The sequence below is a fragment of the Nematolebias whitei genome, chromosome 1 (genome assembly GCF_014905685.2).
Source record: "Nematolebias whitei isolate Nwh7 chromosome 1, NemWhi1, whole genome shotgun sequence".
In the NCBI taxonomy this organism is placed as follows: domain Eukaryota; kingdom Metazoa; phylum Chordata; class Actinopteri; order Cyprinodontiformes; family Rivulidae; genus Nematolebias; species Nematolebias whitei.
The window spans coordinates 79,325,180-79,341,666 of NC_056498.1; the positions used below are offsets into that span (position 1 = coordinate 79,325,180).

Below are 16,487 nucleotides of genomic sequence, written 5' to 3' on the forward strand. Positions count from 1 at the left end.
TCTGTTGTGACTTGGTGCTATAGAAATAAAGTGAATTGAATTGAAGCCTGTAATGGCTTCACTCCATTTATTCCACTTTGGATCTTATTTCTAGAAAAATTTCATATTTTGTGTTTTTCCGAATCACTACAGACCTTTTCAATAAACAAAATGTTTATTGGTGCTGCTTTGGTAGTTTCTGCTGAAATGTCAGGTTATTTTTGTTTCGAGTTAGAACAGCAACAGCAGGGTTATGTACCTGGAGGAGGAGCTTCCTGAAGCTGCCCTGGAGAAAAGCCTGATCACATGAATTTTCATTTTTATTTCCTGAAAGTTCTTTAAGTCAACAGCTTCCTTCAACCACCTGACCCCAGGGTTAAAACTGCAAATCAAAGATCGTGTTGAGGACTAAATTCTGGGTTCAGGTTCTGGTACCTTGGCTTGATGGTGGAAGGTGCATCTGTCATTGTAGTCTTGGAACTTCTTCTCCTGCCGAGCAGCTTTACTCACCTGCAGAATAAAACAAACAGCTCCAGAACCTGAGTTTCAGTGGGTCCAGGACATGTTCAGCCTGTTGATCAGTTTTCATGTTTCCACTGAGACAAAGAAACAACCCAAACTGTTTGCAGGTTGTCCTCTCGTCTCTGATTGGACAGAGAGGGTCATGTGACACGCTGTGAACCAACCATGGCGGAGCAGTTGTAATAATCTTTGTGAGTTGGTTTCCAGGGCTTCAGGCAGCGCCAGCAGAATCCATGGTTACATTTGGCACAGGTCATACTGAGAACAGAGCAGAGAAGTCTCAGTCATCATCTTCCTCCTCACCCCCCCAGCCATGATAACTTACTGCAGGCAGCCCTCGTTCTTTTCGATCTGAGCCTGGCAGCTGGGGCAGCGTTTGGAGATCAGCTTGGCGAGGTGTTTGCTTTGAGCCTCCATGCTCATCCCTTCATAAAACCCTCCATCGTCCATCCACTGAGACATGTGGCTGCAGCTAGCCGGGTAATGAGCCTGAGAGCAGAGCATGGGGGGGGTTAAACCAGAATCCTAAACAGCACTAGCGGCTGCTGGAAACACCTGGACTACCTCATCCTCATCAGAGTAAGAAACTAGAGAAGTCCTGACCACCTCAGAGCCGATAAAAAGTTGGATCAGAACCGTCACTTTAAAGAGGGGTGAATATTTATGCACTCAATTTTTTTATTTATTTATTAAATTAGTATTTCTCTGCAGAAACTTGATTTAACTTTGTTGACAGTTATAGGAACAGAAAGAGGTGAATACTGTATTTTTTGGTGTATAAATCACACCTTTTTGCATAAATTTGCAAGTCCTGTGACTTATACACCGACGTGACCAATACACTTTTTTTCCCCCATATTCATAACACAATTTTTGACTGAGGTTCATTCGATGTTTATTCATAGACATGAACCAGTACCACCAGCTGCAGCTGCTAGAGGGCCCTCTAGGCTTTTATGTTGTTCCTCTACACCCCCCCCCCCCCCCCCCCCCACACACACACACACACACAAACATTCACTTAGAAACAACTGAATGGTAAATGGACTATTTGTATAGCGCCTTTCTATCTTATTTCAAGATACTCAAAGCTCTTTACAACACAATCTGTGCCTCATTTACCCATTCATACAGCACTCTACTAGAGCTCTACAAAGCTAATTGAACAAATCATTCTAAAGAGACTAATCAGAGCTTTATCACATTCAAACACCAATGGAACACACATTGGAGGCTATGAGGGGTTCAATGTCTTGCCCAGGGACACTTCAGCATGTGACTGCAGGTGGGTTCGAACCCCCAACTCTCACATTGGAGGACGAATGCTCTAACCACTCAGGCACAGCCGCCCCTGAGAAAAACGTAACACAAGTAAAACGCTCCCAAACAGAAAATCATATTTTGCAGATTACAAACTGAAGGTAATAAATATGGAGCCCAAAACGGTGAAGGAGCAGCAGAAAGAAAGTTTGTAAATGGGTCCGCAGTCTGTCCGGGGATTCAACCCGGTGGAAGGGACGGCCACACGGCGGCGGAGGATCCCCACTCGTGAGGAACATTCCCCCCCATGTCTGGCTGGCTCCCACTGGGCACATTTCCTCTGTGGCGATGCGCCACCCATCCATCCACCCATCCTGCCATCCATCCGTCGTGGTTCGGCTACAAGCTCCACAGCCTTCCTCCACTGCCCAAGATGAGAGCAAGGGGGTGTTTCACGGCTCCAGGAAGCAGCAAGGTGCAGGCGGAGGAAGGCTCCAGAGCTCATGGCCGGAGCCTTCGTCCCCGCTCTGGCGGCGGAGCGGGGAGGAACACCAGCGCCCAGGCGAAATGAAGCTGTTTTGACCATTAAAGCGCATTTATTAAGGAAAAGTTAGACTGAGACACACCTTTACTATAATGCTAAGCAAATAATTGTTTTTAGGTGTTTATCTAGTTAAATTCCTGTTAAAGTCCTCTTGTGCGTGCTCACGCGGCCGCCATTTGGCAGCCAATTGATTTTTGGCACAACACCGGCCCACATTTCTCGGGGGTCAGCGGTGACGCAGAATAGATGCGACGTATACGGCGAAGCGACTTATTTATATATTTTTTCCACTTTATTACTTTTTTTGGACTGATGCAACTTATACGGTGGAAAATACGGTACTTTTTTAGGTTCTGTAAATAATATGAAGAAAACTGATTTGGAACTCGGATCAAAGCAATTCCTGACCCGTAAGCAGCATAAGGTTCTGTTTGATGGTTCTACTTCCTGTTCGAAGAGAAAACTCTGAGCTCTGAGAGGAAGCCATGAGTCCTGCAGCAGAGACACTCAGGACACACACCTATGACTGGTACTTCCTGTGACCCGTTTAAACTTTGAATGATGGTTCTGAAGTCTGAGCTGGAGGTCCAAACAGGATTGGCTTTAAATGAACACCACTGATGTGTATGGAGACATTTTTCATTGTTTTAATGGATCTTATCTCCATCGTAGGATGTTCTGGTGTACAGGTGTGTCACCGCTGACCTCGGGGAAGTTGCAGCTGAAGCAGGAGGACCAGCAGCACTTGGAGCAGGTCCCCATGCTGCCCGTGTTCTCCTTGCAAAGAATCCGGTCGCAGCCCAGCGGGTTGGTGCACCACGTCAGGTTGGAGCAGCACTCCACGTAGCCTCGCAGCAGGGCGTTCTCGTACTGAGCAAGAACAGCACAGCGTCAAACACCTGCACAGGTCACGCTCAGGACCGTGTCTCTGACCTGCTGCGTTACCTTGGCAACGGTGTCCTGGTCCGTCAGGATGCTGAGGAAGAACCGAGTTGTAGGCTGAGCCTGACAGTCCGTGATTGGACAGTCACAGTTCATGACCAGGTTCTGCTCGATCCTCGCTGTCAAGTACTCCTGCCAACACGACTGTAAGCACAACAGAACCAGGCGCGTTAGGAACGAGGCGGTTCTGACCCGGCAGCACCAGCCACACACAGAGACAGTCCAAAACATCAGAGACAAAAATAAACAAATGAAAACAAAAAAGTCTGGTTTTCCACCGCTGCTGTTTGAGAAAACTGAGTTTATTGATGTGAAAAGACCAAGTGATCAGAACCAGAACCAGTTGATTCAGGGTCCATTTCACTTTCATCAAGTTCTTTAGACGAGGAACCACAGAGCTGAACTCCTCTTCCTCTGAAGGAGCCTCCAGCTTCATGCAGCAGAGTGAACAGGGTCCACCCAACCACAGCCCTGGTTCTGATTCTGACACCACCCAGTCACAGCCCCGTCCTCCTTTGGTTCTGATTCTGACACATGGTTTTGTGTTTTTGTGTTTGTGTTAGAGTTGAGTGGTCAAAAGAAGTGAGTAGAACCTTGATGCCCTCACATATAAAAGTACCACTGGACCCAACAGAACCAGTCTCACACACAGACAGCAGAAGAACTGGACTGACCCGGCAGCAGTAGTGCGTGCAGCTCAGCGTTGGGACTGGTTCTGAGCCAGCGGGTGGCTGGTTCAGGCACACGGGGCAGGAGGAGATGGGGCTTGGCAATGGCTGCGGGTTCCGGCTCTTGAGGCCGGCGGCCACAATGAGCGCGTCGGGGTCGTCGGTGTAGCGCTGCACCAGCAGGTCCACGTTCCACCTGCAGTGGATCAGGAGATGCTCAGCCCGGTCCAAATCCACACTGAGAGTGGCTGAAACCTGACGGAACAGAGACAAAACACCTGACAGGTGAGTCAGGAAGCAGCTGAGGGTCAACCTGCTCAGTCGCCATGGTAACAGACCTGCTGCACCGTCCTCTGCATCAGCTGACGCACCTCCTCCTGCGTCATGGTCCGGCCCAGAGAGAAGAGAACAGAGTCCAGAACGCCGTCCTCAAACTGCCGCGGCGCTGGTATCAGACTGTAAACAAACACAAACCGGGGCCCGGACGGTACCAGACTGTAAACAAACACCAGAAACACAACCGGGTCCTGGACTCAAGTCAGAACCACGAGCTGCTGACATTAAATCGGATCAAAACTCAAACATTTTTATAGACGAGCAGAAAAAACATGAACGCTCGATCATTTATAATTTAAGTTTTAGACGTTTTTAATTTATTCAGATCTCGTTTGAGAGACTTGGAGCCTGAACCAGGTGGGGGAACTGTTCAGCTGATTTACTGATTTATTCATAAATCTTTGATAAATTAAAGTCTGACATCAGTTTCACTCGTTTTGTTTGAATAAAATGAACGTTTTAAAGTGTTTCAGCAGCGCCCCCTGCTGTCAAACACTGGAACTACTTAACATTAAACTGAAGGTCACGAATGTTTAGAGTTCAAACACCACCTTGTTGTTGTTTGTTTTATAATACGGAGGCTCTGCTGTGTGAAATGATGATGATTTGATTAAAATCAGAAACAAATGTTCAAGTTAAAATTGTTCATTAAAAAAAAGAGATGCGTCTCAGTTTGATCAAAATTACAGTTTATTTAGATTTAATAGAAGTTTTCAGATATTCTCCACAGAAAAAAATAATTTTACAGCCAAAGTGAAGCAGGAACAAGTTTTATTTTCATTTAGTATAAAAATGTTCTGACAGACAGTGTGTGGGTTCAGAGGTCAGGGTCACACCTGATGTCAGCCAGACAATCTGTGGCGGTGGCGTCCTTCCTGGAGTCGGAGCGGCTGAAGGAGAACTGGGCCTGGCCTTTCTGCGGCGTGGATGGGTCTTCAGGAACGAACTCCACGATATGTGGGTTGTCCTCGTTGCGGCGGATGCAGCCTTTGCTGATGACGTGCATGATGCAGGAGAGCACGTCTCCGGTGCTGCAGCTGAACCGACCACCTCCTGGAGACTGAGATGCTTCTTGCTTCTGACATGAGTCCATCACCTGAAAGAGGGAAGATGCAGTTAGATCTGGAGGCGGAGCTGCAAGTGAATCGTGAATCGTTCCGTCTCACCTTGAAAACCAGGTTATCAATGTGCATCTCCTTTTCCTGCTTCATGATGTGAACTATCAGGCAGTAGATAAAGTTCCTCTTCCGCTCTAGAGTTCCTGCCGCGTCCTCGTCTACGTTCAGGTACGTCTGTCTGGGCAGCAGTCGCAGCGTCGCTGGGTCGTCCTGCAGGCTGTGGGAGACCACCTGCTGATTTAACCGCAGAATGCCTGCGAGGAGATGGAGTCAGAAGAGACAAAGGAAGGAGGCAAAGAGAAGAAGTGAAGGAATCAAACAGGAGAGGTGGAGATGGGGAGGAGTCAGACAGGAAACGGGTGAGGCCTCAAGGAGTAGAGCAGAAGGGGAACGTGAGGAAGTTAAAGGACTGAGCATCTGACCCTGGCTGGGTTGTCCTGGTGGGCTGCAGGTCAGCGGTCCTCCTTCACTGATGAGCGGCTGCAGAGCATGCAGCAGGACCACAGCAGACAGACCCGTCTCTTCCAGCAGAACTTCAACTTTGACTTCCTGCACAACAACCAGAACACAACTCCTGACATGTCCATCCATGTGACAGCTCAGAACTAGGACACCAACACTGAAGCATAGAGGAGATGTTTGTGTTACCTCCTGACTGTTGAAGTGCAGTAGGACAAACATCTGCAGTGTGGAGACGTGCAGCGTGCAGCTGCCGAACTGAAGCTCTGCGTGACCGAGCCATGTCCACTGTAGTCGCCGAGGCTTTGAGTGGCTCAGACCATACATGGACTGACCTACAGGCACAAACATACATAAGGCTGGTAAAACCAGACGAGCCTGGTTTAAAATGCGTCAAATTTAAGCCTCGACTACAACAAAAAACACGGCTAGTGTAAAGTCAGAATTACTGTATTTTTCGGCGTATAAGTCATGGGTTTTATGCATAATTTGCATGCCCTGCGACTGAAAGGCCGAAGTAACATATTTATGGATTTTTTCCCCGTATTTATAAACCTTTTTGTGGCTGAGATATGACCGTTTTCATTCATTCTGACTGAAAAAAAAAATTTGAGCAGTACCACTTTTAGCCACTTGATGGCAGCAAAATAGTAATAGAAGTATGGCATGCTGTTGTATCATGCAATAGGTAAACGTGGCTATAATGACAAATTCAAAAAAGTTAAAAGCCAAAAACAACTGGACTTTATTCATTATATTTTATTTTTTACTTTATTGTTTTTTTGCTTGAAGGTTTTTGAATTTACTATGTCCTGGATGACTGAGAATCTTCTCCAGCTTTTAATGAGACAATCAGCTTGCCATATTACCCCTACCTTCCTTCTGCTCGCTGCTTGGACTGACCGTCAAAACAGCTGCACCGCCACGGCGAAATACAGCTGATTTGACCATTAAAGTGCATTTATTAAGTAAACGTTAGACTGACACACATCTTTGCTATAATTTAGAGCAAACAAATAATTGTCTTTAAGTGTTAATCTTGTTAAATTCTTGTTAAAGTCCTTCCGTGCATGCTCCCGCGGCCGCCATTTGGCAGCCCATTAATTTTTGGTACAACTCTAGCCCACATTTCCGGGTTGTCAGCGGTTACACGTAACAAATGTGACTCGTCAGCAGTGACGCATAATAGATGCGAAGTATACAGTGAAGCGACACATTTATGAATTTTTCCACTTTATTAGACAAATATGGCAGCACGATGGCGCAACTGGTAGAGCTGCTGCCTCTCAGCGAGCAGGTCCCTGGTTCAAACCCCGGTCCAGGAGCCTTCTGGGTGGAGTTTGCATGTTCTCTCCGTGCATGCATGGGTTTTCTCTGGGTACTCCGGTTTCCTCCCACAGACCAAAAACATGCATGTTAGACTGATTGGTAACTCTAAATTGTCCCTAGGTGTGAGTGAGAGAGTGAATGGTTGTTTGTCTCGTTTGTCTCTATGTGGCCCTGTGATGGACTTGCGACCCGTCCAGGGTGTACCCCGCCCCTCGCACAGTGATTGCTGGACATGGGCACCAGCGACCCCCGTGACCCAAAATGGAATAAACGGGTAAAGATAATGGATGGATGGATGGATGGACAAATATGGACTGATGAGACGTACAGGGCGGAGCAACGTGTATGGCGAAAAATATGGTAAGCCTGATTTAGAAGTGAAACAAGGCTGGTGAAAGACCAAGTTCATCAGTGTTTATAACAGAGGTATGGCTGGTCTAAAGTCAAAGTTAAGTCTGCTTTAACAGAACTGGCACTCACTGTGGGTGTAGAACTGGGTGAACTGGTTCAGGTAGGAACAGAGTTCAGCTGGAAAGTGTTTTGCTGGTTCATCCAGAAAGCAAACTGCAGGTACAGCCCAGCAGCGTGGAGACACAACAAGAACCTGGACCTCTGCCTCTTCCTCCATCTCTGTCCAGTCATCTTCCATTATCTACGGCAACACGTGAAGGACAAAGCATGTGAATTTTCTGAGTGGTTTAAACTCTGCAGAAAGGGTAGATGCTTCAATTTATCATCTCGTCATTTCCCTAAAAAAGAAAAGAAAAAAAAACTATTACAAAAATAAAAATCATGCAGATCGCTGAACATTCCAGAAACTCCCATTCCAATCAGGCACATTAAACCACCCGACCAACCACCCTGTGCCCGCACACCCAACTACACAACCACACAACTAAATGACTGATCAACCATACAACGACAAATCTGACCAACCAGCCAACCAATCAATCAATCGACCGGCTGACTGACCACACCATCCAACCACATGACCAGCCAGTAACACAACCACCTAATCGTCCATTGGACAAACAAGATATTCCAACCAACCACATAACCAACCGACCAACTGACTGTCCAACCAAGCAAACAATCAGCCAACCAACCATAAAACAACAACACAACCCAATATCCAACCATCCAAGCAAAAGACTACACAACCAACCACTGACACCACCAACCACTGACACCACCCACCATTCTGACACCCAACCGACCGACCACCCAGCCTACTGCTGCTAGAAGGCAATAAAGCCCCTGCATTAATCTGAAATATTTAATTTAGTTCATCTGAGAACATACCTGCAAACTCACAAGGGATGAAAAAGGTGACAAACCTACCCCCCACCCCCAAAAAATAAACAACTAAAAAACAAACAAAAAAAGATTTTGTGATATTTAACATGTAAATTAAGCATTCTGGTAAACTTAGGGGAAAAGACAACATGCTTCAGGTAAAAAAGACATTTACCAACACATCCTAATTTATTTAGGACGTACATATGAAAGATGGAGTCAACAAAAAAATAAACAAACAACAACAGCAAGCCAACCAGAGACACCAAATATAGCAGAGCATTTTGGAAACAGCAAAAACTAATTTCTTTAATATTTTTGGCCTGGACAAGACTTTCAAGCAGTAAAACATACTTTAACTTGATGCATCAAAAAAAGATGGTAAAAACAGACACCCCCCCCCCCCCACACACACACACACACAAGAATCTGGTCTTTTACTTTAATAAATGTTAAAAATCATTAGATACTTTTCTGCTTTATAATGCCACCCCTACTGGCCACAAAAGCCCTCTCCAGCAAACCTAAAATGGCCACAACCTGCTACTTGTTGTGGCTCCGGACACGTTTCATGTGAACTGAACTGCTTGTTTAAAAATAAGAATATTTAACTTTACCCAATGAACAGGTGACATTTTAATAACCACCAACAGTGAATTCAATTCAGGGGGGCTTTTTACCGTTTCCTGATTTAGTGATAGACTCACAACAGAAAATGACCTGGCATCATGCAGCCTTCACAACACTAAATTACACTGTGCCAAGCAATAGTGACAAAATAACATTTAAGTCAGTTTTTTCAACCGGCATGTAATTATTAAAACTAAATAATTTTAAAGTTCCTTCCTTCCTTGCTGCCACAATTTCTACACTTCATAACTTTTATTCTCCTTTCCTTCACATTCCTCTTGGAATAACATCCATTTCCTTCTCCCATTGTATTCTTTCCACTATTCCTTCCCCATCACTGATTTGACCAATTTTACTTTCCAGAAAACTTGTGTTACTTGAGTCCTTTCTCCCCAACATGATATTTATCCTTCAAGGTGTTCTTATTAACACCGTCAGATGGACTTTTCTAATCTTGGTATATGTGGCAGACAGCTACATTGTTCAAACGTTATGTGAGCGGTGCGCAACACAGTCATGCTAGCTAAGATGCTACACATGTAGTGCTCTGCTTCTCTCATGCATTTTAACCCCTCCCCCCACTGCCCTCAACTAGCGTAGTTGTAACGTGCAACATGGAGGTGTCTCCCCCTCCTCATCGATAAAAACCCTCAAGAGATGAGTGCGCTGATGAGCCAAGTGACCGAGGAGGAACACCGTTTCTTAAAAGGGAAATTATGCCATTCACCACGCCACAAGTAAACAAGCAACGCATGATAAAAACAGAGTAAACAAACAACACGTGATAAAAACAGAGTAAACAAACAACACGTGATTAAAAACAGAATAAACAAACAACACATGATAAAAACAGAATAAACAAACAACACATGGTAAAAACAGAGTAAACAAACAGACAGAAGCTGTGGTGGGTTTTTGCCAACCTGGTCATGTTCCTGTAGGCATCGATCCAGTTGCTGCAGCCTGTAAAGATGGAACTCCTGCTGCAACTCGGCTGACTCACTGAGATTCTTCAGCATCTGCTGAGGAAATCGACTTGGGAAGCAGCTACCGATCTGATCAATTACAGCGCTTTCCAACCATGTGTTTCCCTGAGCAAGCAGACGGTCACCCAGATAGTACCTGAACATGTAAACAAAGATCAACAAACCTTCAGGTGCCAAATGTGTATCTGGCCTATTTTGTTGAGACATCTGCTGGACATGTGCCTCTAACATGCCAGAGACTTTGTCCATGAGGTGTCATATCTGTGCCGTGACTTGTCGGATCCTTCCTGACATATCAGGCACCTGTTACTGATAAATCAGACCCATGTCCCCGTAGTGTCAGACCCCTCGTCTCTGACATGACAAACCGATGCCACTGAACACACATGTGCCTAGCATGTCTGACATGTATCCCAAAGGTGTCACAATGATTTCTGATGTGTCAGACCCTTACCTCAGACATCTCAATTACGTGTCCCCAAGGTTTCCAACCTGTATCCTTAACAGGTCAGACAAATGCTAGTAATGCATGAGACCCATCCCTGATAGGTCAAACCCTTCTCCAATGTATTCTGTTCCTGAAGTGTCAAACACATGTCTCTGATATATCAAACCCTTGTCTCAGTATCCCTGGTGTGTCTGAGTTATGCCCTTGGTGTCAGACCCTTGTCTCTGACATGGCAGACTCCTGCCCATGATGCGTCAGATCCCTTGTCCTTGACTTGTTAGACCCCTTGGGTCTAACACATCATTTGTTAGTTCCTGTCAGTCAGACCAGTGTCCCTGGTGTATCAAGAGCTGTGCCCCTGGCGTGTCAGATTGTTTCTTAGGTTGCAGAACCTCTTTTCATGGCAGGTCAAATCCCTCATCTGTTGTGTTCGACCCTTTTCTGATGTGTCAGAGCCCTTGTCCCCAACATATCATACCTGTTTCTGACATTTCAGACCCTCTTGTACCTGACATGCCATGCACCCATGACTCAGACGTCTCAACCCCCATGTTCCTGAGATGTTCGTACCTGTAGAAGTGTTCAAAGGTGTTGGCAAGCTCCAGGCCAGAGAGGAAGAGTATTGGCTCCAAAAACTGTTGTAGCCGCTCCAGAGTGTCTAAGCTGCCAGACGGAGTCCCGCTGGCCTCAATCATCTGATCGATGTACTGAGCAAAACGCTCGCTCACCTACACAGAGAGGACAGTCACCCACATCGTCATCATCGTTACATCACAAAGGAAGATTTAAATATGAACTCAATCTAAGCTACACAGCTTAAGATTAATGAAAAATTTCACATCAAGAGTCATCTCTGGACTTCCGGTGACATCATGACAGGAACAGCAGTGTAAGAGCAGAGCTCCGTCAGGAATTTTGAGAAATATATTGACAACAATAAATTTTGATAACCTTCAGTCCTGTAAGTAATAATTTAACAAGATGAGTTCCTCCACGAGACAAAAGACAGCTAAACAAGGGACCTCAAAGGAAACAGAAGACAACCAACAGAAATCACTCAGCCCAGCTAACGCTAGCTTAAATGCTAGCCGCCAGCTAACCAGCGAGTCCACACTTTTGGAGGAGATTAAAAAACTTTGTGAAGAAAATAAGCAGGGTCACAGTCAGACCAAATCATCTTTGGACCGCTTAGAGCAGTCGGTGGCAGATATCAGGAACCAAATTGGTGTACATGAAGAGAAAATCACTGTTTTAGAAGAACGAACGAGTTTGGTTGAAGATAACGAGGCACAACAGCAGAAGGCGCTTCGACACCTGCTCCGCCGTGAGACCAGGGGTTTAGAAAATGGAACACCAAAGGTCTCATGACTCTCAACCAGTTGTTTGGAGAAACAGGTTTTAAATCTTTCTCACAGATTAGGGAGCAATTTGATCTCCCAGCAAAAGATATGTATAGATATCTCCAAATCATACATTACATTATGAACCATAAAGACAAAGAGAGAATTAATAAAGATCCAAATGATATAGAACAATACTTTATTTCCATTATAGAAAAGAAAATTCCAACAAAAAGACATTTCTCTAAGTTTGCAAAGGATCCCTCAACTGCATACTGCTGGAGAAAATGTGGGAAAAAAGGTGACCATACACACATATTCTGGGATTGTCCTGTTATCCAAACATACTGGAGGAACATCAAGGTGGAGCTTGAGAAAATAATACAGATGAAGTTCCATCAGGTCCTTTGTTTTATATACTGGGGGTTATGTTAAATGAAGAGTTCAACTCAAATCAGAGATATATAGTACATGTTTTATTATTGGTTGCCAAAAAACTAATCACTGTAAATTGGAAAGACTTGAAACCCCCGACAATAATTGAATGGAAACGGAGGGTTAAATAAGTATATATTATGGAAAAGATGACATCAGTTCTACAAATGACCAGTGATCTTTTTGACCAAAGGTGGCGCTGTGTGGAGGTTTATCTGACATCTTGATGGGTGGTTCGTTGTGACTTTCAGAGGATTTGGTTCATTGCTTTTGTATATTTTTTGTGACTATTTTTTAAAAAGTTGTTGGCAATTCCTGTGCTGTGCGGGTTTTTTTTTTTACCATACCATACCACTTTATTTATAAAGCACTTAAAACAGCTACAAAGCCAACCAAAGTGCTGTACAGACAAAACAACAGGTAACACACAAAGCAAAATACAAAATGAGGTAAATCAGAATATAGACATAAAAACGATGCAGATAATGACGACAAACCAGTGTGGAGCATACAGGATCAAAACACAGATCATCTGGTGTTGAAAGTTACTGAATAGTAGTGAGTTTTTAAATGGGACTTGAAAACCGAGAGGGAGGGGGCCTGTCTGACAGCAGAGGTAACTCGTTCCAAAGTCTTGGTCCTGCTACAGAGAAGGCCCTGTCACCTCTGCGCTTAAGACGAGTTCCTGGAACTGTGAGGAGACACTGGTCCGCTGACCTCAGGGAGCGTGGTGGGACATACGGTTGTAGCAAATCAGAGAGATGGGGGGGGGGACAACACTGTTCAGTGATTTGTAGACATACATGAGTATTTTGAACTGGATTCGAAAGTGAACCGGTAACCAGTGCAGTGAGGTCAAAACTGGTTTAATGTGCTCTCTTTTGCCTGTACTGGTTAAAAATCGGGCTGCTGCATTCTGGACCAGTTGTAGTCGTGCAATGGAGGTCTGACTGATACCAAACAGGAGTGAATTGCAGTAATCAAGCCTAGATGTAATGAATGCATGTATTACTGTCTCCAGGTTATTTTTGGACAATATGGGCTTCAGTTTAGACAGCCGCCTCAGTTGGAAGAAGCATGATTTAACAATCACGTTCACATGATTGTTAAGTTTCAGGGAAGGGTCCATTATCACGCCCAGATTAGTGACTCTTTGTTTTTCTGACAGGGTTAGAGCGGAGAGGTCGATGCAGTGGTTTGTGATTGTGTCGTTGGGAGGGAACAACATGACTTCAGACTTCTTTTCTTTTGAGGTCCAACAGGACAAGCAGCACAGAATCACCGGTATCTGTGAATCTGAAGATGTCGTTAAAGACCTTCAGCAGGGCAGTTTCAGTGCTGTGGACAGGTTTAAAGCCAGATTGGAAAAGCTCTAAGATGGCGTGACCCTCCAGGAAGCACTTCAACTGGGACTCGACTATTTTCTCCAGTACTTTAGAAACAAATGGGAGTTTGGAGACAGGCCGGTAGTTGGAAACGACTGAGGGGTCAAGGTTTGGTTTTTTCAGGAGAGGCTGGACGGCAGCATGTTTAAAGGATTTTGGCACCACGCCTGTGGATAAACTACCATTTACTATATCAAGAATGGATGGACCTAGAGTTGGAATCACCTCCTTTAGTAGTCGAGGGGGGACCACATCAAAGGGGGAGCCAGAGGGTTTCAAGCTGCACATGACCTGCTCTAGAGAAGATAGAATGATGGGTTCAAAACGGTCAAAAGGAACTACAGATGAGGTGGGATGGATGGGTCATGAGTTGGAGGGGAAATGAGAGCCCTGCTTGTCGCAATTTCTTCCAAAAAGAAATGTAAGAAGTTGTCGCACAGCTCAGTCGAGGCTTCCAGAGGTGATGGTTCAGTGAGGTGGAGAACAGAGTTTAGGGTGGAGAAGAGGACACGTGGGTTGTGAGAGTTTGAGGTAATTATATCAGAGAAGAATTTTGATTTAGCAGTTTTTACTGTTTTCTAATAACGGCGCCAACTCTCTTTAAGTATCTGGAAAGAGACCTGCAGCCTGTCTTTCCTCCACTTTTGTTCCGCCCTCCTACATTGCTGCCTAACGGCCTTGGTGATGTCACTCAGCCAAGGTTCTGCTTTGATTTTTGATTTTTTTTGGTTTTAACAGGTGCAACATGATCCATAGTCTTTAAGCAGACAGAGTTGAACTGGGATGTCAGCTCCTCGGTGGTGGTGAGAAACACTGGGGCCTGAATTATCATTTCAGAGTTATAAACATCTGTGAAACGTGCGGCAGTGAAGTGGTTAATGGTCCGGGTCCTACGTGCAGGAATGCACGGCTTAGGAGTTAGATGGGGGAGGGTGAACTCAAACTGGGCTGGCATGTGGTCTGAAAAGACATTATCACCAATAACAAGATTATTAACAGTCACATCATGAGTTAAAACAAGGTCCAGTGTATGTCCACACTCTTGGGTGGGACCGTTTACATGCTGAGTTAAATTAAATGAGTCCAATAAATCTAAAAAGTCCTTAACCAAGGGCTTCTCAGGACAGCACACGTGCAAATTAAAGTCCCCAACAATGAAAACATGCTCATATTTTGGTGTGATTTCAGCCAAGAAATCAGAAAACTCATTTATGAAGTCCTTAGATCGAGGTGGGCGGTAAACGAGTGCAAATAACGTCGGAGGTGAATGTCCGAGTTCAAAGACGCTCAGCTCAAAGCTGGCGCGGGAAACTGGGATGGGCAGTTGTTTACAGTCAAAAGTTGATATGAATATTGTTAATAATCCACCACCGTGCCGGCCTGATGGCCGCGGGGCGTTAAAATACAAACAGTTCGGTGGCAGTAATTCCGTCAAGGCACTGGACTCACCCGGAGACATCCAAGTCTCTGTGATGCACAGAAAGTCCAAATCGTGCTCTTGAAAGTAATCCCTGAGGATAAAAGTTTTGTTGGTAACAGATCTTGCGTTGACCAAACACATCTGGATATTGTCCGAAGTGGAGCTAGCAGCGGTGGAGTTAGCGCGCGTTAATGGCCGCAGGTTTTCAATAACAGCCCCTGCAGGTCGGTCCGAGCTGCGCAGCGGCTGACAACTAAAGCTGGTTACCTGGTCCGGGCACACAGGAGAGGAAGATGCAGCGCGCAGAGCTTTCAGCTTCACCAGCTGACCAGCACGTTTTCCCCGGCGTCTGAAGCGAGATCTCCGGGCAGGGAGGTGAGGACCGCAGCGAAGGTAAGCTGGCACGTCTGCCAGCAGGGGGGGAGGGGTCCAGAGGTACGCTCATATTGTTCCAAATAAGCGACTTCAGTGACAGAAAAACGAAGATTCAAAAGTTGTTGTCTGTCATACACCAGCAGAGAGTTGATGTCACAGATGTGAAATGCAAAAAACAAAAATAACCCGAACACCATCAGCAAAGATGGATTGCAAGCCATGTACACGGGCGCCATCTTACCGGAAGTCTTTTTTTTTTTTTTTGTGTGTGTTTGTTTTTTATTTTAGTGTTCAATGAAGGGGAATGTTAGATGTTCAGTTGTGTAAAAAAAGAAAAAAAAAAGGCTTAAAATAAAAAGTAAAAAAAAAAAAGTCATCTCTGTGGTAAATCAATTCTATTTGTCAGGATTATGCGTTTAAAAGATTTATCAGAACCTCAATGTCCTCAAGAGTCAGATCTGGATACATTTTGTATTTCTGAATAAAAAGAGGATCTTTAGACATTAGGATCAGTTCCCCAAGAAACCAACTGACAAGCAGAAATCATCACTAAACTTACATTGATCAGACAAAGCAAGGCAACTTCTTTTATATAGCATGTTTTATACACAGTGAAACTCCATTTTTTAATTTGAATTGAAATTTACTGAGGCTAAATTCAGATCTGTTGGTAGTTTGTTCTATTTGTGTTTGGCACAACAACTAAATGCTGCTTCATCATGTTTGGTTTGAACTCTGGGCTCTACTACTGGATCTAAGCCAACAGATCTCAGAGTCCTACTAAGTTCATATTTCATTTGCATCCCATTCATATATTCTGGTCCCAAACTATTTCGTAATTTCTATACAAGCAGTAAAACTTTAAAATATACTGGAGCCAGTGCAAATATTTTAAAACTGGAGTAATATGTTCATGTAGTCCAAACCTGAGCTGCAGCGTTTTCAATAAACTGTTACTGTGTAAAGTTTTTTTTTGGGGGGAGGGGGGGGGGGGGGGGGAGCAGGTCGAAAAGGA

The 16,487-nt window shown here is 44.8% G+C and overlaps 1 protein-coding gene across 1 annotated transcript in view; it reads right to left on the reverse strand.

The window, feature by feature from the left end:
• The window catches only part of LOC119413682 (cullin-9), a 91,733-nt gene that overhangs the window by 9,993 nt on the left and 65,253 nt on the right, over positions 1–16,487 (reverse strand). The window contains exons 27-40 of the mRNA XM_037680739.1: positions 11,088–11,245; positions 10,007–10,205; positions 7,638–7,809; positions 6,018–6,163; positions 5,792–5,918; positions 5,418–5,623; positions 5,088–5,347; positions 4,254–4,371; positions 3,922–4,170; positions 3,251–3,391; positions 3,011–3,175; positions 827–990; positions 666–759; positions 415–489 (exon numbers count right to left, since the gene is read on the reverse strand). Coding sequence (XP_037536667.1) covers positions 415–489; positions 666–759; positions 827–990; positions 3,011–3,175; positions 3,251–3,391; positions 3,922–4,170; positions 4,254–4,371; positions 5,088–5,347; positions 5,418–5,623; positions 5,792–5,918; positions 6,018–6,163; positions 7,638–7,809; positions 10,007–10,205; positions 11,088–11,245 — 2,274 coding nt within the window. The remainder of the gene's footprint in view (positions 1–414; positions 490–665; positions 760–826; positions 991–3,010; positions 3,176–3,250; positions 3,392–3,921; positions 4,171–4,253; positions 4,372–5,087; positions 5,348–5,417; positions 5,624–5,791; positions 5,919–6,017; positions 6,164–7,637; positions 7,810–10,006; positions 10,206–11,087; positions 11,246–16,487) is intronic.